General features: G+C 34.4%; 3 protein-coding genes and 1 long non-coding RNA gene across 10 annotated transcripts in view; all 4 read right to left on the reverse strand.

Moving 5' to 3' along the window:
• Positions 1-18,515, reverse strand: part of LOC117929678 (cysteine synthase-like) — a 42,694-nt gene extending 24,179 nt beyond the window's left edge. Inside the window, exon 1 of the mRNA XM_034850047.1 lies at positions 18,456-18,515. Coding sequence (XP_034705938.1) covers positions 18,456-18,494 — 39 coding nt within the window. The 5' untranslated portion in view covers positions 18,495-18,515. The remainder of the gene's footprint in view (positions 1-18,455) is intronic.
• On the reverse strand, positions 3,300-16,385 carry LOC117929683 (serine/threonine-protein kinase EDR1-like). 7 transcript variants are annotated; one of them, XR_004653796.1, is made up of 6 exons: positions 16,300-16,385; positions 15,218-15,292; positions 11,905-11,973; positions 11,032-11,132; positions 4,154-4,420; positions 3,300-3,892 (listed from the first exon to the last, which is right to left on the reverse strand). XR_004653796.1 is itself a non-coding variant. In XM_034850059.1 (5 exons), the coding sequence occupies exons 2-5, from the start codon at positions 15,260-15,262 to the stop codon at positions 3,778-3,780; spliced, it is 330 nt and encodes a 109-aa protein (XP_034705950.1). In that variant the 5' UTR covers positions 15,263-15,292; positions 16,300-16,385; the 3' UTR covers positions 3,300-3,777. The 7 variants fall into 7 exon arrangements, 3 of the variants coding, with proteins under 3 accessions (XP_034705950.1, XP_034705951.1, XP_034705948.1); XR_004653795.1 differs by having other exon boundaries at positions 3,300-3,956; XM_034850059.1 differs by lacking the exon at positions 4,154-4,420.
• Positions 4,583-10,180, reverse strand: LOC117929684. Its single transcript, XR_004653799.1, has 2 exons — positions 8,206-10,180; positions 4,583-8,022 (listed from the first exon to the last, which is right to left on the reverse strand). It is a non-coding gene; the product is annotated as an uncharacterized LOC117929684 (long non-coding RNA).
• Positions 18,516-19,045: 530 nt separating the features above from the next.
• On the reverse strand, positions 19,046-23,528 carry LOC117929681 (protein MAK16 homolog A-like). The gene is made up of 9 exons (XM_034850055.1): positions 23,067-23,528; positions 22,863-22,972; positions 22,513-22,631; positions 22,312-22,409; positions 21,381-21,468; positions 21,115-21,249; positions 20,912-21,020; positions 20,138-20,280; positions 19,046-19,453 (listed from the first exon to the last, which is right to left on the reverse strand). Exons 1-9 carry the CDS (start codon positions 23,126-23,128, stop codon positions 19,409-19,411), a joined length of 909 nt encoding a protein of 302 aa, XP_034705946.1. The 5' UTR covers positions 23,129-23,528; the 3' UTR covers positions 19,046-19,408.
• Between the last annotated feature and the right edge of the window lie 1,278 nt (positions 23,529-24,806).

Below are 24,806 nucleotides of genomic sequence, written 5' to 3' on the forward strand. Positions count from 1 at the left end.
CTGTTTAAGGACCATGAGTTGGATACCAATACCATTGGTTCAAACTTCAAATGGATTGCCATTAAATTAATGGCAGATGGTGTGCTCAATATTCTTTCCACTTCTATTACTACTATTATTATTATTAAATTGGAGGACCAAAAATTACATATACATAGAATCACATGATAACAAAAACCCATCATCAACCTCCAATATCGTCACCTATGAAAACCAATAATATAATACTCGAAAAAAATTGCAGAGAAAAGTACTTTTTATTGCTTAGAAAAAGTGTGTAGATCACCCTTTTGTTGATCTTCTTGTTGATGAAGTTTGGTCGATCTTAACGTGCTTTGTTTTGTTATGTTGTATTAGATTATATACAATATTTATTATTGCTTTGTTATCATGGTATAATCTCATAGGTTCATCCATGTTTACATATAGTTCTTTTAGAAGAGTATTGAGCCACATTAGCTCACAAATCCTAAGAGTCATAGCCCTAAATTTTGCTTTAACATTGGAGTGAGAGACCACCTATTGTTTTTTACTCCTCCACATCCAAATTTCTAGCAACTAAAGTGTAGTAGCCTGATGTAGAATGCTTGTGTGTGAATGAACCACCCCAATCAACATTGGTCTTGTTTCTCAAATAGAAGACCTTTGCTTAGACTGTGTTTTAAGTACTTGAGAATGTGAGTCAATGCTTCTATATGACAGTTCATTGGAGTGTACATGAATTGACTAACAAGGCCAATGATATAAGCTATGTCACGTCGAGTATCAGACAAATAAATCAGTTTTCCCACTAATCGTTGACACTGTTCTTTGCTTACAGGTGTTCTTGAGGGGTCAACGCCTAACTTATGAATAGGATTGATGGGTGTAGTTTCAGGTTTGCATCCTAACATTCCAACCTCGTTTAAAAGGTTGAGGATGTATTTTATCAACCTCGTTTAAAACTTTATTTATCAACCTCTGAAGCCCTTGCATCCTACCATTGCTTTATAGTGCGCCTTTGAATGCAGAGGGACTTGATGTGGTAGGACTAATCACACTGAAGTCTTCCAGAGGTCATGCATATATATTGGTAGTTGTAGACTACATCTCCAAATGGGCAGAAGTTGTGCCACTTAAAGAGGAAAAAAAAAGGGATTGTTGTCAACTTCATTCAAGCGAACATCATTTATTGGCATAATATCCCTTAATTAGCACCTCATAACTGATAATGAAAAATGTTTCTACAACACTTTGATGAATAAACTATGTAAAAAGTTTGAATTCAAGTTACATAACTCTTCCATGTATAATGTACCTAATGGGATGGAGTTCTTAAAAGATTAAACTTGACTTTTCACTTTACTATCCTCATTTTCATTGATATTGATTTTAGCATTTAGACCTACATCACTTCTAATGTACATGACTTGAGTGCATTAGAAGTTGTATGAAATATTCAATTCATGGTTCTTTGTAAGATTGATGAGTTATTTTGGTTTATGAATTCAAGCAATCTATCTAAATTTGTAGTACATTACTTCCTAATTGGAGGGATGATTGGTTTTGGTTATTTGGATGAGTTTTCTATGATAAGTGCACTAGTATGTATGGTTACATATTGGATAAGACTTACGACAAATCATGACATTTTATTAGGTAATCATGATTTACTAAGTTATTGTACTACGTAAACGCTCAACTTGAGAGGATATTGAGTTTGTGTTGTAATATCAACATATTACAGTTTAAAAAGAGACTTCCTATTTAAGTCAAAATTTGTTTCTATATATATTTTCCTAATTACATTGAAAGATTTTATATTAGAAACTAATTGTATAATTGTCAAAGATAACTATTTATAAAAGAAGATCTTACAATAAGATATTTCCTCTATGATAATACAAAACCCCTTACAAATATATATTTTATTAAAAAACTATTAATAACTTTTCAATTAACTTAAAAATAGAATTGCGGACACTTTCCCAAGCTTATGATGTTGAGGATGGATATGTTCTAGGATATGATGACTCAAATTATGTAAAAGGTAAAGGCAACATCATAACATCAAGAAGGTCATTTGAATTTATCCATGGTTTGTTTATTCCTTATCCCAAAAATCCTATTTCATTTGGACAAAAAATGAATTAGAATTTATAAATAGTATAAATAGGAATTGGTTTATTTTTATATATTATACATACATACAAATATACATACATACATACATATATACATATATATAAAATTTTCGTAATTCCAATTACTTGAATGTATTGTATTGATTTTTTTCAATAATATATCTAGAAATGTCTGTTGATTTTTTTTATTAATACCGTCTTGTACACAACCAATATATTTGACTTATTGGCTAGGTAGAAATGTTATAAGACATGATCTACTTGCCATCTATGCATTGCGATTCATTAAATTTTTTATTTTTAACAAAGCAAATACTATAAAATTTAAAATAAAGAAATAATTATGATCAACTATCAACAAATAAATAGTTTTAAAAATTATTTTTTCAAACCAGTAATTGATTTTATCAAATAAGTAAAATTATATCTTAACTTGTCACTCTGCCACACATATTCGATTATTATAATTATTTTTTTCTTTTTTACATGTCACATGTTGCTCTCCCTGCAAGATTATTAAGGTTATGTTTGATTACATATTCTTAAGAATAATTTTTTATTTTTAGGACAAAAAAAATACAAAAATATGTTTGATTGTCAATTATTCCCAAAGTAAGTTTTTATGAGAATTGTTATGAAAATAGAGTGTTTTTTGGGAAGATACTTGCCACTTATTTTTATTTATTTTTTCTAATATATTATAAAAAATAATTGTACAGAGAATGATTAAAAATACAATACTATAAATAAAAAAATTAGTTTGAAGAAATGTTCGAATGTAGAAAAGAAGTTTTTGAAGTTATCAAACATATTTTTATATAAGAAAATATAAATCAATTGTTCTTATAAAAATTACTTTTTGAAAAACTGAATTCGAAAGCATCCAATGACATGGTTTTATCCACATATTTAATATACTATTTCTCTCGTCAGCTATTACGGTTAGTATGCCCACACTCAGAGTCAATTTGTAGCAGCCGATTGTAGATGATGACCACTGTTTAAGGACCATGAGTTGGATGCCAATACCATTGGCTCTCAATATCCAATCGACTTCTATTATTATGGAATTGGAGGACCAAGAATTACACATACATAGAATCATATGATAACAAAAACCCATCATCAACCTCCATCCTCACATTGTCACTACCAATATAATACTAACCAAACAAAGAAAATTCAACATATGAAATTCATATATATATATATATATATACATGAAAATGACCTTGGCCCATTGTCCACAGTCAGAGTCAATTTGTAGCAGCCAATTGTAGATGATGACCAGTACTGTTTAAGGCCCATGAGTTGAATGCCAATACCATTGGCTCTCAATATCCAATCGACTTCTATTATTACTGAATTGGAGGACCAAGAATTACATACACATAGAATCATATGATAACAAAAACCCATCATCAACCTCCATCCTCACATTGTCACTACCAATATAATACTAACCAAACAAAAATTCAACATATATGGGTATCCGTCAATCTATTAGTTCTATGTAATCCCCAAGCTCAAGGGCTTAGCGCTGGTACAGAAACAATCATCAATATTTCTGCCATAGATGGATTGCGGGAGGGTCACTCTTAGACCATTCAGGGTCAGCGATGTGGATGACTTCATACTATGGGCAGGCGATAGATCAAGTCACTCGAAACATCCGGTGGAAGACCGTCACCTCTAAGGAGGAAGCCTTGACCTTCATCAAAGAAGTCTGCATCCCAAAAATGCCCCATCCTCTTGTGCCATTACTCAACCTGGTTCAAAGTACATGGACATGCACTAGACTCATCCTTGTTCCAATTTAGACCGAAACTTTTGCTATTCATTTTCATAGAAAACAGAACACACCATTTGAGTCAGCAATCACACACATTTTATTCTTAAACACAATAGAATAATCTTTCTCAAGCAATTGTCCCACACTCAGCAGCTTTTGATCAATTTTAGGAATAAGTAAATACATAAGAAATTAGCTTTATACCCTGTTGAGCCTTTTATTGCAATAGTCTCTTTACCTTTCACCTCAATATACTGCCCATTGTCAATTCTAACTGTTGACACCCCTGACTTGTTTACTTCGTTGAAAAGGATTCATCAAAAGACATGTGGTTTGTGCATCCACTGTTTATAAGCCAATCATCACTTGAACTGCTACTAGAAAAACAAGATGCAACAAAAAGTTGCTCCTCCTAGTGTTGATCCACTGCTTGAGCTTGGTGTTCTTCTTGTTGTTTGTTTTTACACACCCTCTCCATATGCCCCAATTGTTTGCATGCCCTGCACTGAATTTAGGTTTAAACCAACATTTTTTCTTCAAATAAGAGGTTTTCTTACAATAAGGACATAGAGGGTGATTGCCCTTGCTATATGTAATGTGCTTGAATATATGTGTATATTGTAGAATTTCTTTTGTTGCGCAGTCTCCAAATTTTTTCATGAGTCCATGTCTTCCCAAATCCACCATTGGAGTATAGTCGAACTGCCATTCTTATCATGCATGCCAAATATCAAGTTGATCATACATTAAAAGTTGTCTCATTCATGTATGTGTTGGTGACGGAGGTGTTGAGTTGTGTTTTAGAGAGGGGCCAAGGAGGGCAGTTATTTTTGCCAAGCTTCAGGGTGAGGGGGAGGGGTAGTGAGAGAGTGAAGATGTCCCCCCTGATGTTTGCAGATGATACTTTGGTTTTTTGGCAATGATTTTTGAGATCAAATGATTCATTTAAGTTCGCTACTCATGTGGTTTGAAGTAATTTCAAGGCTAAAAATAAACACACAAAATGAGAATTAATCCCAATTTGGGGGGGGTCGCTAATATGGAGAAGTCGGCGTTGGAGTTAGGCTATGCAATGGGAGAGCTTTCATCTACTTAGTTCTACTGTTGGGTGCTCCTTTCAAATCTGTATTGGTATGGAATTGGGTGGAAGAGAGGGTTTATAAAAGATTGTTGATATGGAAAAGACTATATTTCAAAAGGTGAGAGGCTCAAAGACAGTTTGAGACTTGAGAAGATTCAAAGACATCTTCTATAGGAAGGTGAGGCATAGAGAAAAAATCACATTTAGTGAAATGGACAACCATTTGCATGAATAAGAGCAAGGGAAAACTGAATAGTACAAGCCTTTCATCATTTAATTAGGCTCTCCTTAGAAACTATGGCTAAAGATTTGCTTTTGAAAGAGAAATTCTCTAGAAACAAGTCATAGAGAGAAAATATGACAAGGAAGAAGGGAATTAGTATTCTTGTAATGTGAGAGATGGGAATAGGGTTAGGTATGGAAAGGTACTAGGAAAGGGTGGACCTCTTCAATAATAAGGCATCCTTTGAAGTGGGTAATGAAAGGAGGGTGGCGTCTCGAAAGGATAAATATTGTGGGGAGGAGCCCATGTATGTGTCCTTTCCCTCTTCATATGTTTTAGTCACCTCAAAAGAGGCTTGGATGATGGATTTATGGAATGAGACAAGTGTGGGGTGTCATTAGAATCCATGTTTCTCTAGACACTTAGGAGTTGGATATTGTTGAAATTTTTTTCTCAAAATTGCAAGGTAAGTCGGTGAAGAGGAAAGAAAACAATAGGTTGGCTTGGAAGGAATTGCAATAATTAAGTTTTTTCTCTCAAATCCCTCTAATCTGTTTTGGAGATGGGGAGATCAATTCCCTTTCCAACGGAACTATAATTTGGAATTCATGAGCCCCATCTAAAGCGATGTTTTTACTTGGAAAGCTAGTAGGGGAAAGGCATTGATGTTGAGTATGGCTACTAAGAAATAGATGTATTTCTCTGTAAAGATGAAGAAGAATCAATAGGTCACATTCTCCGTCACTATGCAAAATCAAGGATTATATAATAGTTGTTATTCTCCTTATTTGGCATAGTTTAGGTGATCCCTTGCTTGGTCAAAGAGATTCTTTTAAGCTGGTATGGTTCCTTTGTGAGAAGGAAAGAGAAAAATGTATGAAGAGATACTTCTTTGCATTTTTTGACAAGTTAGAAGAAAAGAAATCAAAAAGTGTTTGAAAAAGAGGAGTAATATGATAAAAAGCTAGAATATTCATTTCTAAGTAACCTTTTAGCACGGATTTAGGTTGTACATAAAAGAAGGTTCAATACCCCCCGTTGATATTGTAGATTAGTTGAGTTTGTGCTGAGAGAGAAAGGGTAGCTTTTTGTATTCTCTGTTGGCACTACCATTTGGTGCCCGTAATATGTGTTTGGTGAACTTTGGTGTACTTTTTGCCATATCTACAAATGTATTGCCAATAAAAAATTATAAAATAAAATGTCATTTTTTGGATCCGACACCTATTGATAACTAAGCAATATGATGTTTGACATGCATAATTGACATTGTAATAGTATCTAATTGAATCATAGTTTTGAAAAGCATAAGGCACACCTTAGGCTTAAAAATCTCCTATGCTTAAGCTCAAAGCACAACATTAGTGACACCTGATGCATAATGAGGCCTAATTTAGGGTGCCTATCAATTTTATCAAAAATTCAATCCAAGCAACAAAAAATTCAAAAGTCCAACCATTTAGAAGAAGCATCCAAAAAGAGAGAGCCTTTCAAGTAGCTAAGGTCGTTTAGGGTCTACAAATAGAGTGTTTAAATCAATCTCTTGCCCCTAAGCACATCTTTGGCCTCTTTCCTTTTGATATGTCACCCAGAAATCAAACTAAATTTTCAAGAATGGAATTATTAAAAAGAAAAAAGAAAATAGACAAAGCACCCCACTCCAACAAGGTATGTGCTTTGCAAGTGAGCTACTATAGTGAGGGAGTCATTATGCCTTAGGCCTACACACACTTTAAGTGCATTTTTAACAACTATGGATCCAACAATATAATTGGTAAAAATAAAATAAAAAATAAAAAAAAAAACAAATTAGGTCGAGACAAAATATTGGGTGTAGCATTACAAGCTTTTATAATAGTTGTAATTTGATCCTACACATGTAGGTAGGGATTTTAACCCACATCACCATTAACGTAGCTAGCAATGTCCTCACCTTAAACCAAAAATAACCCCATAGTTCTAACTAGACGTGATAACATTTAGTAAATTGATAACTTGAAAATATAAATCTGTACACACACAAACACACCCACCCATATATATTCAAAGAGAGGGAGATTAAAGAGAAAACAATGCTATTAACTTCCTCTATATCTCACTCTCCCCACAAGTCCAATGTCCTCCATAGTTTCTGGTGAATCACTCTTGGTCCAATTGTTGTAATTTCTTGTACATACTTGTAGTTGTTGCCCCCTCCCATATATATACAAGGAGAGGGAGACTAAAGAGAAAACAATGCCATTATCTTCCTCTGTATCTCATTCTCCCCACAAGTCCGATGTCCTCCATAGTTTCTAGTCAATCACTCTTGGTCCAATTGTTGTAATTTCTTGTACATACTTGTAGTTGTTGTAGAAAGTAAGAACGGTTAGAAATAAGACTTTGGAGCTTAAAGTTCCGGATCTTAGCACAGGGGAGCATCACACCAAGCACAATCCACAAGATAACAGAACTGCAAAGAGGACTACAACACAACCATGATTTCCAGCACAGAATGTCAGAGTTCAAAGGAAGGAAGAGGAGGAAAAGAGTGGTTTTGTGTGGGAGAGGGGAATGGGTGGGGACAGAACAAGATAGAACAGAACTGTGAAAGAGGATTATAACATAACCAAGATAGGGTGTTGGTTGTGTGGGGAGTGAGAGAGAGAGAGGCTCTCCTTGGCAGTGGAAAATGTAGTGTTATGTTGCAACGGAGGCAGTTTTGTGGTAATGGAGGTTGGAGGCCAACAGAATGGTGATTTTGACAGTGACAGAAGATGCCGGTGGTGACAAAGGAAGAAGCCATACTGTTGGTTTATGACATCTCAAGTCACATGTCTCAAGTCACATGTCGAGCCTCATCAAGTACTTCAGAATATACATCTACATGGCAATGGAGACCGTTTTGTGGTAATAGAGGTTGGAGGCCAACAGAATGGTGATTTTGACAGTGACAGAAGATGCCACTGGTGACAAAGGAAGAAGCCATACTGTTGGTTTATGACACCTCAAGTCACATGTCGAGCCTCATCAAGTACTTCAGAATATACATCTACATGACAATGGAGACAGTTTTGTGGTAATAGAGGTTGAAGGCCAACAGAATGGTGATTTTGACAGTGACAGAAGATGCCAATGTTGACAAAGGATGAAGCCATACTGTTGGTTTATGCGATCTCAAGTCACATGTCGAGCCTCATCAAGTACTTCAGAATATACATCTACATGGCAATGAAGGCAGTTTTGTGGTAATGGAGGTTAGAGGACAACAAAATGGTTATTTTTGTTGGGCCAAAGCCCTGAAAAGCATAACATGATGTAACAAATGGTTAATTCATTAATAAATTTATTTATTTATGTTTCTTGGTTTCCCTTTGTTACCCCTTGTGCATTAATTGGTTATCCGAGCATACATGCTCATATCGCTTGTATTGTACATAACTTGGATGCATTTAGAGTAGCATAGAGGATATAAGCCATGAGCCCCTTGCAAGATGATAACATGGTCACAGTCAGTTCATGGATTTGGACAATTCAATAGAGACTATAGTGCATTATCTCCTAATTGGAGGGATGACTTGTCTTGTCCATCCGGATAGGTTTCCCATGGTTAGTGCACTTGTGTGTATGGTTAAATATTGGATAAGACTTACGGTGAATCATGACCTAAGGTTATCGATTATCATGATTCACCAAGCAACTTTACTGCATGGGCTCTCAACCTTGAAAAGGTATCAAGTCTGTATCAAAATCAATAGAAGGTTTTGACCTATAAATGAAACCCTAACACAGTCATATATCCCTATGATTTGGGTTATTGTTAATGGAGGCTGATGGCAATAGATATTCTCAATGAAACACCATGATATCTCAAAGGATTGATACAATGTGTCCCCTTGGGTGATCCAAAGGACAGTTGATTTAGAAAACTATGGTCATGGCAATTCCTTCAATGGAATTTGAATATACTCCTTGGAACTCGAGTATGCCAATTGATCATATAATAGGTGAATCTGCACCTCAAGGATTTGATAGGTAACCTTGATAGGTTGAGAGCAGTATCTTATTAGATTACAGACATCAGTTCACCGGAAGTCTGTATGTAATAAATAGTATGCATGACCTTAATCTTCGCCTAGTTTTAATTACATAGTATACTAAAGTACAGTTGATTCTCTTTAGTAGAATGTTTAATCAACTTTAGAATTAGATTACGAGAAAGCTAGTATTTCCCTATGAGCCCCAATGGCCTCTGCTCAAGCTCCTAAATCTTGGTGGCACGTTCGTTTTGAGAAGTTTTGGTTTCAGGTTCATAAGTGTAAATAAGGGCGTTTGATAAAAACATAAGGTTGTATTAAACCTTATGAATTGTCTTTCTAGACAAGACTAATTGATTAATTGAAGCTCAATAGAGCTAATTAATTAATTAGTACCCAAGTAGGCTGGTTTAGGTGACCTAAGCCCAACTTGGGCTTAAAGACCCTCAAGGCCATAGAGAGCCCATAAGCCCCTCAAGGGGTTAGGGTTTAAGAGTTTTTCCTGTCATCTTCCAAAGAGCCTCCAAAGAGAAAAACCCTAGTTATCTTTTAGAGAGAAAAGTCCACACTTTTCCCATGCCTAGACCCTTGAAGGAGAGATCGGGTGGAAGAGCATCGGGTAAATGACTTCTACAATGGTTTTTGACATCTTCATCAGATTGGAAATAATTTGGGAACATCCAGATCAAAGGTATAATCTTTATACTCTCTAAATCTGTTGTTTTTGGTTTTTATAGCCTTGTTATTCCACTGCGATAGATTTGAAGATGCCTAGGGTAGAAAGCATTCACCTTATACGATTCAAGGTCAAGGAACAGAGAAATTTGTAGTTCCCAACAATTTTGACAATAACAGAAGATGTCAATGGTAACAAAGGAAGAAGTCATACTGTTAAAGGGTGTTTGGTAAATCAACTTAATAATTTAAAGTGACTTAATAACTTAATTTAAGTTATTAAATAGATTAAGCATGTTTGTTAAAAAAAAACTTATAGTAATTTTTAACTTTAAATTGTGATATCAAGTATTAAGTCAAAATATTTAATTTCTTCTTACTTAAAAATCTAAAACTATGTTTATAAAAAAGATTTAAGATTGATATAAATTAAGACATCAAGTCACTTTAAATCATTAAATTCATTTACCAAATACCCTCTTAGTTTATGACATCTCAAGAAACATGTCAAGCCTCGTCAAGTACTTCATGATATACACCTACAAGCATATTTTGTGTACAACAGAAGTGGGGGGATATTGATGCGTGTGTCATTTGAAATATGCTTTCTACTGAACCCAAAGCTTTCAGCATCAGCCAACCCTAAACTGTCTTCAAAGAATTAGTTGGGTTGGACATTCAAATAATAAAATCAATAGTACTATCTTTGTACTGCTTGACAATCCATGACCAACTTGCTAAAGCCAGGCCTACACACCTAAAAGTTCTGATGCAGATCTCTGTTACTGTCCCCATCAAGTAACAAAACCATTGAGTAAACAACAAAAAATAAAATAATATAATAATATCATAAATTGATAGCAGATGAGCCATAGAGATTGGTGAGTTGAATCCCCATCCCTTATGATAATAAAAATTCCAGACTAGCGTCTTCTGGAAACCAATATCATTAAGGAATAAATAATAACATAGTGTAAATCAACACAATCAATTCTAAGGATTACCATGCTCAGGTTGAACATGCATGCCAAGAACAAAAAGATTCGGATTAAGTATTCCAATACTTTGGCAAAGAAATTCACTTCATTTAAAAGGAGGGGGAAAATATCATATAAATGTACCTTGGAAGAAACTCAGTGATGATAGAGAGGTTTGGAGGGCGAGTAACAGCACCCATAAAAAGAACAACATTTGGATGACGCAATCTACACATTATTCGCACCTTACATTAAAGAACAAAAAAGACAGACATCAAGTTAACATTTTTGCTTTATAACAAAATTACCAGCCAAGTCTCCAACATAGAAATAATATATTATTTTAAGTTCTTTTTCATTGTCAGGCACAAAAGGAAACAAAACATAATTTGAATCCTCTTATGGTCAACAATTTCGGAGCTAATAGAACAGAAATCCTAATTTAAAAAACTTGAACAGTTGGGTTTTGGGCCTTGGGATCTTATTCACTCATTCTATTGTCTTCAGGTAACTATAACGTAAAATAGAAATAATTTTGAGCAAAATATTCATTTTTCTGTTTTTATGGTTTCCACTTTTTTTCCAAGTTACAGCAGAGACAGGCTGACAATGGTGCACCACCACCAATTTATGTGGCCTTTCAAATCATCATCACTGGCACTGCACCACAAACCACCAACACCAACATTAATGCTTAGGAATTTTCTCCTTTTTTCCCCCCTTTTCTAGCATCTTTGTGACACAGGTCTAGAAAGAAGAGAATAGTAAAACATGATTCCTAACTACTTCAAATAAACTGTACAAGGCATTGTTGAGTTGAGTTAAGTTTGTATTCTTCTGAATGGATAAATAAGAAAGGTTTTTTTTTGTTCTTTTTTTTTTTTTTAGAAAGGAATGCAACTTTAAACTATTTCCTATTTCTCTGGCCTTCTCAATTTCATTTTCTTTTCCTCTTAAATTTTAGCAACAAAACAGAACACTTCAGATGCATAAATCAAAGTCTGACTCGGTGCTTACTTCTCTTTTGAACTCGGCCAAAGCAGCACCTGAGAAATCCTGGTCCAAGAACTTCTTCACAGCAACCTCCTGGTGTCCAACAAAAAATCTAACATTATAACAATAATAATAATAATAATAATAATAATAATAACAATAATAATCTTATGGAAGTAAAGTCAATCAAAAAAGGCACTGTAACCCACTAATGCCTCCGCCCAATGTCCCAAAAAAATCGTAATAAATAAAATAATAAATATGACTGACTTTTTAAAAAGACAATAAAAAGAAAGCACTGTTACAAATGGAATAATGAAATCCATTTAGAGGACAATTAGATCATTTTCAAATGAATGGACCTCCAACAATAATGAATTGGACCACAACCCTCTCAGGAGACACCCATAGAGCCAGCATAAATTTTTATAATCAACACCATAACCACATGCCTCTTTTGTCACCCTACCACACAACCATTGCATCCACTTTCTGTACAAGACATAAGGTATAGACAAGCACCACCACAAACTTTTACCACTCCATATCCGCACCTAACTCATCCAAAACCATCTCCTCCAACATCATATGGAGTCCAATCTTATCACCAACAAATACCAGCTACTTCTGTACAAACCAGCATCCTCACCACCACAGCCTCCTTATCACCAACAATGAACAATCCAGTACCATTCTACACCATCATCAACACTACTATCAACCACCACCTCCAACAATTCTATGGAACTTCAATACACCCGAGCAGAAAAATTTTCAAATATGTTGAGTAATTGTGTCATCTTTTATCCTTCTTTATTTGTCATCTTTCTTACTGGACATAAGAATTTTGTCATTAACTTTCTTTTTTTTTTTATAAGTATTAACTTTTATAGGCTTATTTTTCGTAAAGTTTTCCTTTACAACTCTTTCTAACCCCTAATTCTAGGCCATGTTTTTCTTGTCAACTTCATTTGTGAATCTAAAATCCCAATCTACGGTTAAGACTTTTGCATGGCCAATGACCAATAAGAAAACACTGATTTGCTATAGGTGAGGAGGCTTCTCAAAGCTCTCAGCCTGAATCATTTTGTTATATGCCTAAGGAGCTGGAAATTGACTGATAATATTATTTTATATTGCCCAGTGACTTCAAGCCTTTGACATAAGCTATTTAGCCTTGTTGGGATGGATTGGAGTCCTCCCATGAGTGTGACAAATATGATTATCCCTTTTGGGGGGCATGGAGTTCTCCTAGAGGAAGCTTTGCTATGTTGGCTTGCCTTACTTTGTTATGGATAGTCTAGAGAGGAAGGAACATGAGGGTTTTTTTAGGATAAAAGGACCTTAGAATCTATTTGGTATTTGCTACAGTTTTATTCCTTTGTCCAAGCTTCAACCTTTACAACTTTAGAAGGTCCTCCTTCGAGAATTCTATAGCTTGATTAGAATATGGTTTCCAGGTCAAAGAGGGTAGCTAGGGAGTTGCTTCTAATATGGACTATACCTCCAATGGGTGTGATTAAACTAAACTTTAACGGGAGTGCTCTAGGTAACCCAAGTTAATTGGGAATCAGAGGTGTAATTAGGGATCACCATGGAAAAATATTGAGATCCTTCTCTAAACTAGTAGAAGTATTGGCTGTTGGGGTAGAGATTTTAGTCTTTTGGAAGGCTTATTGCAGGTTAAGGCTTTGGATATATCCAATTATGGGTGAAAGGTGATTATGCTGTCATCATCTCATAGATGTCTAGGTTGGAGAGAGGAGAGAGGTCCTTGGAAGTAAGAAATGTGGTTTCATCAAAATTTAGATCTAGCAAGCAACTAGGGTCGTTCCTTTTCTTAGTCCTCGCACTTAATTAATGATGTTGCAAATCAATTAGCAAAAGGTTATGCCAAGTAGATGAGTTCTTTTGTAGAGGATTATTTACCCCACTTGAATTGTATTTTGTTTCTATATTTTGTACATATTCTTGTTTTATCTTTGATCTATATAGCTATTATGCAACTCTAATTACGCGTTTCCCCCTTCTTTTTCTGACCATCTTTTGTATTTTTGGAAGATTTTCTCTTTTTGTGGGTAAGGTAAAGTTGTACATACGTGAAGGTAAAATATATTTAATTGACTTTGTTGATTGGTTGGATTAACAAGAAGGCAGAAAGTTGTTTTTTGTTCTCATTTTGGTGGTTCCTCGGTGCCCCTTTTTGTTTTTTCTTTGGCCCTCATTGTATACATCCTGTGACCTTGCTACGATGTTTATATTGTGCTTGTGTATAAAATTACATCATTGTCTATTGAAAAAAAAAATTGTGTTTCCCTCTGCCTTTTTGGCCTTAGAGAACTTGTATACATTGTGTATACTTTTGCATGCCCCTTTGGTAGGTGCTTTTGATATAATTGCTTTTACCCATAAAAAAATCATATCAATTTGTTTCAAATTAATAATAATAATAGAGTGCCTATTTTCCAACTTCCTGTAATATCACACTCCAATACATTTTAAGATTCACTTCACATAACCTGACTGCAATTTCAGTTTACACCATTCACTTAATGTTCCACAAAATCATTACTAGGGCAATATTAAGAATATCCATCACAAATAGTGTGTAGTAACATCATTATTGAACTTAAGTATGCACATGAGAAAGATTTTAAGTTTCATTTTGTTTCATCATCCTTTTTTCTTTTTTGATAAGTAAAAAAAAAAAACTTTAAAACCTTTCTCATGTGCATACTTGTTTCATCCTCTCTTTACCACTCTATTGCAAAAGTGTCTTTTTTCTCCTGTGAGTGGTAAGGGACTGTTAGCAAATCAAGTATACACAAAGTATTCAAAAAAAAGAAACAAAAACTGTAATAAGAAATGTCAACTATGAAGATCAGGAAATGCGGCATAAAACAAGCAGGAATGTGCAATCTTTTGTGGACAAAATTAAAGAGTTCTTCGAATCATCATTTCTCAGTTAATTAAAAAAAGATAGCACTAGGGGAAAATTTGGGTCGATCATTTTTGGATCTGATTAAGATGTTTACAAAGATAACAACGGTATCCTAGGCTGTATGCCTTAAGAGGAGGGTGCAATGGAGAAAGAAACAAGACAGGTGAGTAAAAATGATAGTTTGTTTGTTCAATAAAGAAAAGTCAGAGTGAGCATGCAAACAATTTTTATGGTTCCGTTCAAAAAAACCAAATTCTGCATACATAGTGCATTACAAAGAGCATACAACAGTTGAGGGGAAAAAAGCAGCAGATGAGGTAAATAAACTAAATCACAAAAAACTGGTTTCAAGACATAGAAGACACTAGCATAAAAAATAAAAATGTAAAGACATACCAGCAAACCTTCTTTTAATGCAAGAAGCCTAGCAGTTTCAAACATCAGCAGTTAATAGCAGACATCCATGCACACCTGTTTGGCCAGTTCAATCATGTAAACTACCTAAGCGGGGATGCAAATCAGCATACTGAAATAACTGTCTCCTCTGCATGTCCTTAAACAAGCACAAAAAAATTCATTGTATACTTTTGGTATGGTATCGTAACTCAAATTTGAACTTCTGTGTGTAAGATGCCCTGCAAGTGGAAGAATCCTGCTTAACATTGTTTAGTATTATAATATCTCCTGTGTACCCATATAGCCAAGCCCAATTTTTTGGACCTAGTTTACAGGAAGCCATAACTAGAGGATGCACTTCTGTTTATGTGTTTACCACAGAGGAAAACATAAGGAAAGGGTGAAGTTCCTTTACTCCATTTCAGGTTACTCTCCATGATGATCACAAGCTCATCCACCATGTAGCATATAAGTAAAAGTTACCTTTACAATGGATAAAACCCTTCTATATTTCACGTTCTCCATATGCCCTCTTAATGTTTCATAGCTACCTTTACACACTCTCTCTCGTAGTCCCATTAGGTTTCTCTTTAAGCCTACTATTCAACATACAACTTTTTCCATGTTCAGTTTTGTTTCACATTTTAGGTTCCATTTCCCAGCCCCCCCCCCCCCCCCCCCCACACTCTTTCCCAGATGCTATTTATGACATAACCACAAGCTTCCTAGCACAATGGAGGTTCAACCTTTCTTTAAACCGTTCAAAAGCCCATTGTTCACTGGAATGAGGTACTTTGTTCCTTTATAGAAGTGGTATGCATATGCATTTCAAACCACAAATGTCAAGCAACCATGAAAAGAAAATGCAAGTAGGAAAAAAAAACCAGCATATGCCCTAACATATATTGATAGTAGGATTCGATGATAATGAACAACTAGCATCCAAGAGCTTTTTTCCTTGGTTTACATTTGCAATTAGAATGTTGTTTTCATAACCTACTTTGTGTAAGTATAGAACAAGCAGACGATGCCACATGTCAGTTAAAAGAAAATGTGTGAGAAAAAAAGATAATATGGCTTACTTGAATAACTTCATCAAGTAGTTCAGTATCCAAAACTTTGGGGATGATACCGGCACCAATTCCTTGGATCTTATGTGAGCCTTTGACATGAATCACATGCAACACATACATCCATATCAAAATTGTCAGTAATTGAAAATAGCGATCTTCTAGAAGGCTAACATGAAACTAAATTCAGAATCATGATTTTCACTGCTGAGCTGCAGTAAAAAAGTAACGGTAGCATTCAAAGAAGGAAATTTAAAATTTTCTTTTTTTCTCTCAGTCTCTCTAATAAAAATGTTATATTATACAAAGGGAAAGAAAGATCAAGCAAATTAAGAAATCAATCCAAAGGAAGTTTTATGAGGGTAATTTTGCTAATCAGGTAGGACAAAAGGGTAGAAAAAAAATCATCAAAATAGAGAACCTCAAAGAAGGATCACTCAAAAGCATGTCTCAGCAGATGCATCATCTATTAGGGTGGTGGTTCTTTTCTTTTCTTTTCTTTCTTTCTTCTTTTTCTTTTTCCTTCTTTTAGTGGAGAGGTTGGGATGGGGATTTATAATGAGCCAAATCCAAGAAAGGATTGCTCATTGTTCAATGTCCGGATTGAGCTTGAGTTGGACCCAACCTCAAGGCTATTTGTGAGCCAAGTGAGCATCCTTAGTACCACTAATGCATTCAAATTGAAGATCCTAGACTCAGGTTCTTCCCAACCCCCAACACCACCCTTCCCTTACTGCCCCCCACCCTCATAAAGAGGAAAAAAGAAAAGAAAAAAACTAAATTCATGTCTTTTCGGAGGTAAATAAATAAAAAATGAACTGTTCAATACCTATCAAAATATACCATAAAATTACTCAATTCTAGTCATTTTGAACCACATTTATATTAATATAGTCTTGAACGCTTTTTTTTTTCTTTTGGTGGGATGGGGGTAGCTAATTAAACCAAGCACCATGTTACTTCACCTAATTGCAAGCTTGGCTCATTTAACTTAGTAAACAAACTAATTAAAGAGATAAAGCTCAAGCGGACTTCATTGTTCATTTTCCAGCCCCAACTATTCATACACAAGAACGTGTAAAAATCAAGTTCCTGTTTGTTGTTGATATCATCAATGGGCCTCAACAATAAGCATTCTAGCCATGACAACATTTAAACATGAAGCAAAACTTGGAACTTTTTCAAACTCTCCTTGTAATTTACTAGTGACATCAGCTTTGTGAAATCATTTGACACCTTCAAGTAAAACATCATGATAACAACATATTCACTCAAGTAAATTCAGTTTAGGTTTTCTTTTTTCTTTGGAACAAGTGTCTTAAAAAGTTATTTTTCATGCTAACTTATTCTTAATTGGTTATTAATAAATAATTAGATTGTACTTGGTGCCACTAAGGGATGACCTTATCCAGAAGCTGGAGACTTGGAAACTTTATATTGAATTCAACATCCATCCAAAAATTTTAGATAAAATTAAATTAAAATTAAAAAAAAAAAATATCCAGAAACATGCAAGAATGCAAGGGTGCCAAGACAGGACAAAGTGAATAAGATGTATCAGAATTCAGACGTTGTAACTGACCAGGGTTTCCTCCATTTAGAACTGCACTTTCAGCTGGTTCTATACCATAAACCTAAATGTGAACAAAAGAAAACCATCCAAAAATGTTAAAACCAAAAAACATTTGCTCCTCCCAGTCTCCACTCTCACACACGCAGACATGCTAACCTTAATCTCAGGGTTTTTCTCCTTGAGGAAGTGCCCTGCACCGGTAACTGTACCCCCAGTCCCTATCCCTGCAACCAGGATATCAACTTTTCCCCCTGTGCCTTTCCAAATCTCTGGTCCTGTGGTCTCATAATGAATCTACACAAACAACGATAAACAAACACAGTATTTTCATGATTGCAACACATCAAGTAAGAAATACTAATCCAAGAAAATGAAGTCCAGGGAACGAAAATGAAGACCTGTCTTTAACACTTGAGCAGGGTTCCATCATCTCTAGCTTAGCAGCAATATGGGCTACACAACCGTCCACTACATTGTTTAGATATACCATTGGGGTATTCCCTATTAGCTGTGCATTGCAAAAGCAAGGAAGTTACACTTGAGAATATAAAGGAAACATGAAAATGATAGCAACTTTTGAATAACGACAACTTACTTCAGTAACATCTTTTGCAATTGCACACTTCTCTTCCATCTTGCCTTTTCAAATTACTACAAAATGATCAAGAAGTGGACACACATCAGGGAAAAAAAGGCAAAAGAAAAAATTGACTTTCTCATGAAATCTGGACATCCCCAAACCCCTGGAAATGAGACCATTTCATTTTGTTTTCTGTAATCCACCATTCTCAATAACACCATAAGAAAAAAGATGATGAATTAAAATTGAATGAGGCTGACTTATTTTATACATGGTCCTTGATATATTAGGGAATATATTCATTACAAATGTGGTGAATAAACAAATGCAGTCAGACGAAACCAGGTTCATACTTTGAAAACAATTTCATACTTCCTCCAAGAGCTGAAATTTTCTTGGTATGATGATTAATCTGTATGGAAAGTCTGATTTTGAAGAAAGCACAGCTAAAACTTCAAACACCCAACTTCACAAACAATTCAAGAAATCAAATCTTCAAAACAATCAAAAGATTGATACGAAAGAATTGAATTACCAACAATAGCTATCAGACAAATGGATTTCAAAAAATATTACAAACAAAACCAAATTTCCATATGACAGAATAAAAAAAATAAAAAAACCCCTTGCAGAATCAGCAGCAAAGCTAAGAATCAAACACCATAATTATTTGGAAACAAATAAATTTCTTGTGCTTGAGTTATGAAACACTCCACTGCATTTCTCGAAGGCAATCACCACAAAACTAAGAAAATAATTTTCAACTCCATATTGTTATACAATCACCATTTTCATGATTACCCCCTAACAAAATCGAGCTTGGGACAAATATTAGTCCCAGGCATCCAAAACTCTTTCTTTCTCTGGCTGTTTCCCCCTCCTTGGTAAGGTTAATCGATCTGTCATGAGTGAGGAGGATAATTGTTGTCATGCTGTAAGTGGATTGAAGATCCAAATCACAAGCTCCTTCATTGGATTGCCTTCTGTCTTTCATCAGTGCCTTCATGTTCAACCTGATGAAAATATTCAAAAAATAAAATAAAACCCATTATTTTTACTATTCGACTTCAATTAGCTGGACAACACTCAAGTGATCAAACTAATCACACAATGAAGTAGTAAAATTCAAGGACCATCATCATTTCACACCACTGGGAATTTGGATGCTCAGTGACTCAGAGATCTCTAGCAATCTGAATTAGAGTAATGTTTGGCAATAATACTACAACTTCACATGGTCCAACTTCACACCACTCTTGCTTGTTTGGTTTCAGAAAAGTATTAAGAGAAAAAAATACTAAGAAAATACCTTTCTTATGTTTGATTTTACCATAGAAAATCGTAAAGAAAGTCAAAGATAACGAAAATTAGTTAGAAACTTATGCATTTTCAAATTACTTAATCTTTATATAGAAATGTTAAAATAGGATAAATGAATTTGAAATAATATATAAAAATAATTTATTGACTTTAAATTTATTTTTTATTTTGCTTCTACTTTTCCTCTTTATTTTCTTTTCCTCCAATTTTCTGAGAACCAAACATTGCGTACGGGTCTCTTGCTTAAGAATATTTTCAAAAAAAAAAAAAACAACAAATTATCAGAATCATACTCAAGAAAGGAAGAAACATCATCAGGGTTGAATGGTTACATATCTTAAGTTACCATACTTGCATAATTCGAAACAGATATTTACCTCAACAAGTACCCTTGGTCTCTTTTTCAAATTTGCGCCTCGTTCATCTTTGTCAAGCTTTCCATGAGCTGACCCAGATCCTCTTCTCACTCTCTTTAGGTCAATTAAATCCATCTCCTCATCATCTTCACCCATATCATCATCTGCAATATTACTTTTTAAGTATTTGAGCCAGGCTAGCATATATTGTCCTATTATATGCAAACTTACACATTGGCATCAAAGTGATGCGTTGTCACGTACCAAGGGTGGTCATGGGTAGAAGTGGATTAAATTTCAGATATTCACCTATCATAGGACATGCTATATTGAATCAACAGTTTAGTTATTGACAAGGACAGCATAAAGAGGATGTAAATGTCTACTTTTTGCAACTCTTTCCTTTTTTATTCCAACTTCTTTTTCTTCACCACTTCATTATTGACTTTGGAACTAGAAGCTTTTCCTACTTGATCCATTTAATGGCCTAGAAAGCATAGGAAAAACAGCGGAAAAAAAATAAATTTTAACATGTTGGGCAGGAGGAGCCATCACACAATTCCAAGTTCTTGTTCTTTACCAAATACTTCTTTGCAATCAAATTGAGGATTTTAGAGCTCATAAACAAGAAAGTGGAAGAAACCCGTACATATATGCAACACAAATCATTTGCACTGGTTGGTCATGAAATGTAGGTATCTGTGATCATTTGCATGCATTTATGGGGAGATATAGGATGATTATGCATTTTCATTATAACATCAAATGCACCGGAAAACATAAAATTGGATTTACCGAGATCTTCATCCTTGAGAGACTCATCAATCTCAAGGCCACCAAAATCTTCAATATCATCTTCTTCTTCAAGTTCTTCATAGCCTTCAACATATTCAATTTCAGGCTCCTGCTTTCAATAGTAGATCTTCAGTATAGAAGAAAGAAAAAAAATTGTTTTGATATATATATATACATATATATATAAGCCTAAACCACTTTACCTCCTCTTCTTCATCTTCACTAGCAGCTTGTAGTCCTTCCATATCAAGAACTTTATTATATTCTTTAACAGGATAGTTGTATATGTCACCATAAACTCCACGCTTAAGACGTTCCAGCAATTCTTTCTCAATGCTCTGCAAAAGTATTAGTGAGTATTCTTTAGTCAATACTACATAGTTGAATATCTATCTATCTATCCATACACACACACACACACACACACACACATATATATACATATATATCTCAAGCAAAGAATGATAACCTTGTCCAAAACCGCAGCTTTTTCGGCCTTTTCCTCTCTTCTAGCCTCTCTCTTCTTCTCTTTCCTAGGTGTGGTCATTATCTTCTCCCTGTTCAATGACATTCAACGCCAAATCAAAGTGCAGAAATAAACTTACTCATCCTCACAATGTGGAACAGCGGCATGTATAAACAGTTAAACCAATCAAGAAAAAAAATGAAAATGAAAGCAAAATCATGCACCACTCGATAACATAACCTTAAAACTCCAGCAAGTCACCAGCAACTCTGCTTTCAAGTAAAATAAACCTAAAGAAGAAACCGATGACCCAACCTCTCCCTTATAACCATATTACTTCATTTTTTTCTTAAGCATAATGTTTTTCAAACTCCATCTTATTTATGATTTTTCTAACCGTGATGTTTTTTAAACTCCATCTCAGTTATGGCTGCCATTTAGTAATGCAGTAACACCATGCCGGTGTATGATTTTATTATAACAATTTTGAATAACATAGTTTTGAATTACCCACATTTGAGCAAATATTTACCAATGATTCACTTCTACTGGATACCTTTTCTAATTAAATATCTTAATCATAGCATCTCTTTGTCCATAACATCCATTTTCCACCCTTCCGGCCTGAACCTTAGAATGCTTGTTCTTTAACCACTAGTGTAATGTTGAATGAAATAGGTTATTAACACACGGGCTTACTCTCCCTAATATCTAATCCTCTATGGAGCACCCTTCATGACTTAAATTTCCATAAAAACTGTTAGGGTACTTCACTTATCATGAATCAATTTTCAAAATTTAGCCATAGGGAAAAAAGAAAAAAAAAGAAAGATAAATAAGCGAACCAACTCAAAATTAATAAACTGTTCCATATTAGCTATCAACAGAATCAATTTTCTCTGAAAAGGAGTTACTGAAAAGAGAAGACATGGACCTTGTTTTCAATGCAAGCTTCCTCATGCGAATTCGCATCTGAGTCATTTTAGTGAGACGCTGCTTTGTTTTGTGAACAAGCAACTTCGGCCAAAACATCTGTTAAAACCAAATAAATATAGATTAAGCAACCGGTGTCCTCCAAAAACTTCGATAAAGAGGAAACAAAAACCCTATGAAATTGCAAGGAGAAGTAGAATACTAGATGCTTGTCAATAAGCTCAAGAGCCTTTCCATAGTTTCGTGCCAATTTAACCCGTTCCCATAATTTGTTTGGCATATGGGCTCTTTCAATGGTTTTCATGTATAGATAAAACACTCCTGCACAAGAACCAGAGACCAATCATTAACATAGTCAGCCACATACAGCTTTGATCTAAAGAACTAAATTTAATAAAGAGGAAACAATCCATAAATCACATGACTGATAAAACTATTCAAGCAGTCTGCTAAACTCGATCTACAATGTACAGTCCGCCCTAATCCAAAACCTTCAGTTTTTAACCAAATAAATTATGAATTATATTTACAAAAAAGGGGGAAAACACGTACCATCATGGTCTCGAATTGTGGCGTAGCGACTATTGGCCAGAGGGCAGGAACTGCGATTGCAAATCCCAGTTACGTTATAGGGATTGCGGCAAAAGTTCCCAGTTGTGATTCTGCAACACAACACCGAAAAAATACCACATTGAATCAACTGACTCAAAGAAAATATAATCAGAAACAAAGGGTACGAAGGAAGATCAAGTTTACTTGGTCATGAAACTGCAGTGGTTGTGCCTGATGACCTGCCATATCACTTCGTCGTGTTGCATCTTTCACCTCTATTCCAGAAGAAACTCTGGTTTGTATAGGAGGAAGGGAAGGGAAAAAAATGCCCTCGATCCAAAACCGGAAGGGTTTTTGGATTTTTAGGGTTTTGTGAAAGAGTCCTACTGCTTGGACTACTCTTGTCCTAATCCAATCCAAGGATAGGATTATGCCAAACCAGAATAATGTTTTATTATCAGTTACCTTCAGGGATTGAAAAATCGGGAAATATCGCCGATATTTCGAAGAAATATCGGATATCGGTCGTCACCGAAACGATAATCGCCACCGATTATCGATCCACGGAAATATCGCCAAAAAAATCGGCAAAATCGCCGATATATCAGTGAAATATCGGTGATGCACCGATAAATCGGAGAAAAATCGCGAGTGGATCTTACGCGCGGAGCAACCGGATGTATTTTTACCGATTTTTCGGAAAATTTCCCGATATTTCCTACCAGTCCAGCCCGCGCAGTTGTGTTTTTCAGCCTGGCTCAAAAATCGTGGATTTAGGGTTCGAGAAATTTAAATCCAATGGCACAACAGCAAAGAGACCCCTAAAACAGATCCAGAAAACACAGGGAGCAAAAGAAAAGCAATTTTTTTGGTTTTCTTTGGGGGTTTTGAATGGATTTTCTCAGAAATCAAACGAGGATGAATTTTCCCGGAAATCGAATGGGGAATGGATTTTCTTGGGAAAACGGGGGTTGCAAAAAAAAATAATAATAACATGATTAGATTAGTACCTGCGAGGATTGAGATTTGAGAGTAGCAGAGGAAAATAGGGCTTTTTTTAGGATTCTCTCGTTGGAGGACAACTTCGGAAAAGGGTTCTTGATGCCCGAGAGAGAGTGCCTTTTTTATTTTTAGATTTAGTGGAGATAAAAAAAATAAAAAAAATAAAAAAAATTAAAAAAAGTCACGAGAACAATTTTCCACTCTCTATATAAATAATTATTAATTATCAACATTTATTTTGATTATTAAATAAATTAATATTAATAGAAAAAGTTATTATCACGTATTTTTAATAAAATTTTAAAAATTAAATCTTAAATAATATATTTTATATAAATTAATTTAATTTTTTATTTAAAATATAATAAAATATATTTTAATAAAAGTATTTTAAAATTTTTAAAATAAATACTGTTTTCAACAAGATGAACTCCCTTCATCTAACAATATAATGAAATCACATCGATCTCTTTCTTAGTATAAGGATTATTACAATATCATATGTATTATATTTATGTATAAATTATTTTTATTTAATAAAATCAAATATTTTTCAACTCAATTCTAACTTTATACACTTTCAAAATTCATATATATTATTTTTAAAATTCAAATATCGAATATCTTAATTATATATATATATTAATTACACTTACAAGATAACTTTAAAATGTGTATTCTTACTTATTTTATCATTTTTTGAAGTTTTTTTCAAGCATTCCTATTAATTTTAAATAATTTTCACTTCACCGATATTTGTGAAAAAATATCCATCGATATTTCCCATATATCCATAAAATCGAAGTACCGATATATCCGTAAAAACCGATATTTCAATCCTTGGTTACCTTGTATTTTCCAAATACCATGTACCATATATATTTAATTTTTCTCATACATTAAATGTGTAAAATGAGAAATGTAAATACATTAGGTCCATGC

This window comes from Vitis riparia, chromosome 14, assembly GCF_004353265.1.
Source record: "Vitis riparia cultivar Riparia Gloire de Montpellier isolate 1030 chromosome 14, EGFV_Vit.rip_1.0, whole genome shotgun sequence".
Taxonomy (NCBI): Eukaryota; Viridiplantae; Streptophyta; class Magnoliopsida; order Vitales; family Vitaceae; genus Vitis; species Vitis riparia.

Coding starts and splice junctions, on each gene's coding strand:
- LOC117929683 (XM_034850057.1), bottom strand. CDS start 15,262: ATGTTTGAAACTGCTAGGCTTCTTGCATTAAAAGAAGGTTTGCTG. Junction 11,974..15,217: donor CATTAAAAGAAGGTTTGCTG/GTATGTCTTTAC, acceptor GTTGGACACCAG/GAGGTTGCTGTGAAGAAGTT. Junction 4,421..11,031: donor ATCACTGAGTTTCTTCCAAG/GTACATTTATAT, acceptor ACCTAAATTCAG/TGCAGGGCATGCAAACAATT.
- LOC117929681 (XM_034850055.1), bottom strand. CDS start 23,128: ATGCAACACGACGAAGTGATATGGCAGGTCATCAGGCACAACCACTGC. Junction 22,973..23,066: donor CACTGCAGTTTCATGACCAA/GTAAACTTGATC, acceptor GTTGTGTTGCAG/AATCACAACTGGGAACTTTT. Junction 21,250..21,380: donor AAGCTGCGGTTTTGGACAAG/GTTATCATTCTT, acceptor ATACTTTTGCAG/AGCATTGAGAAAGAATTGCT.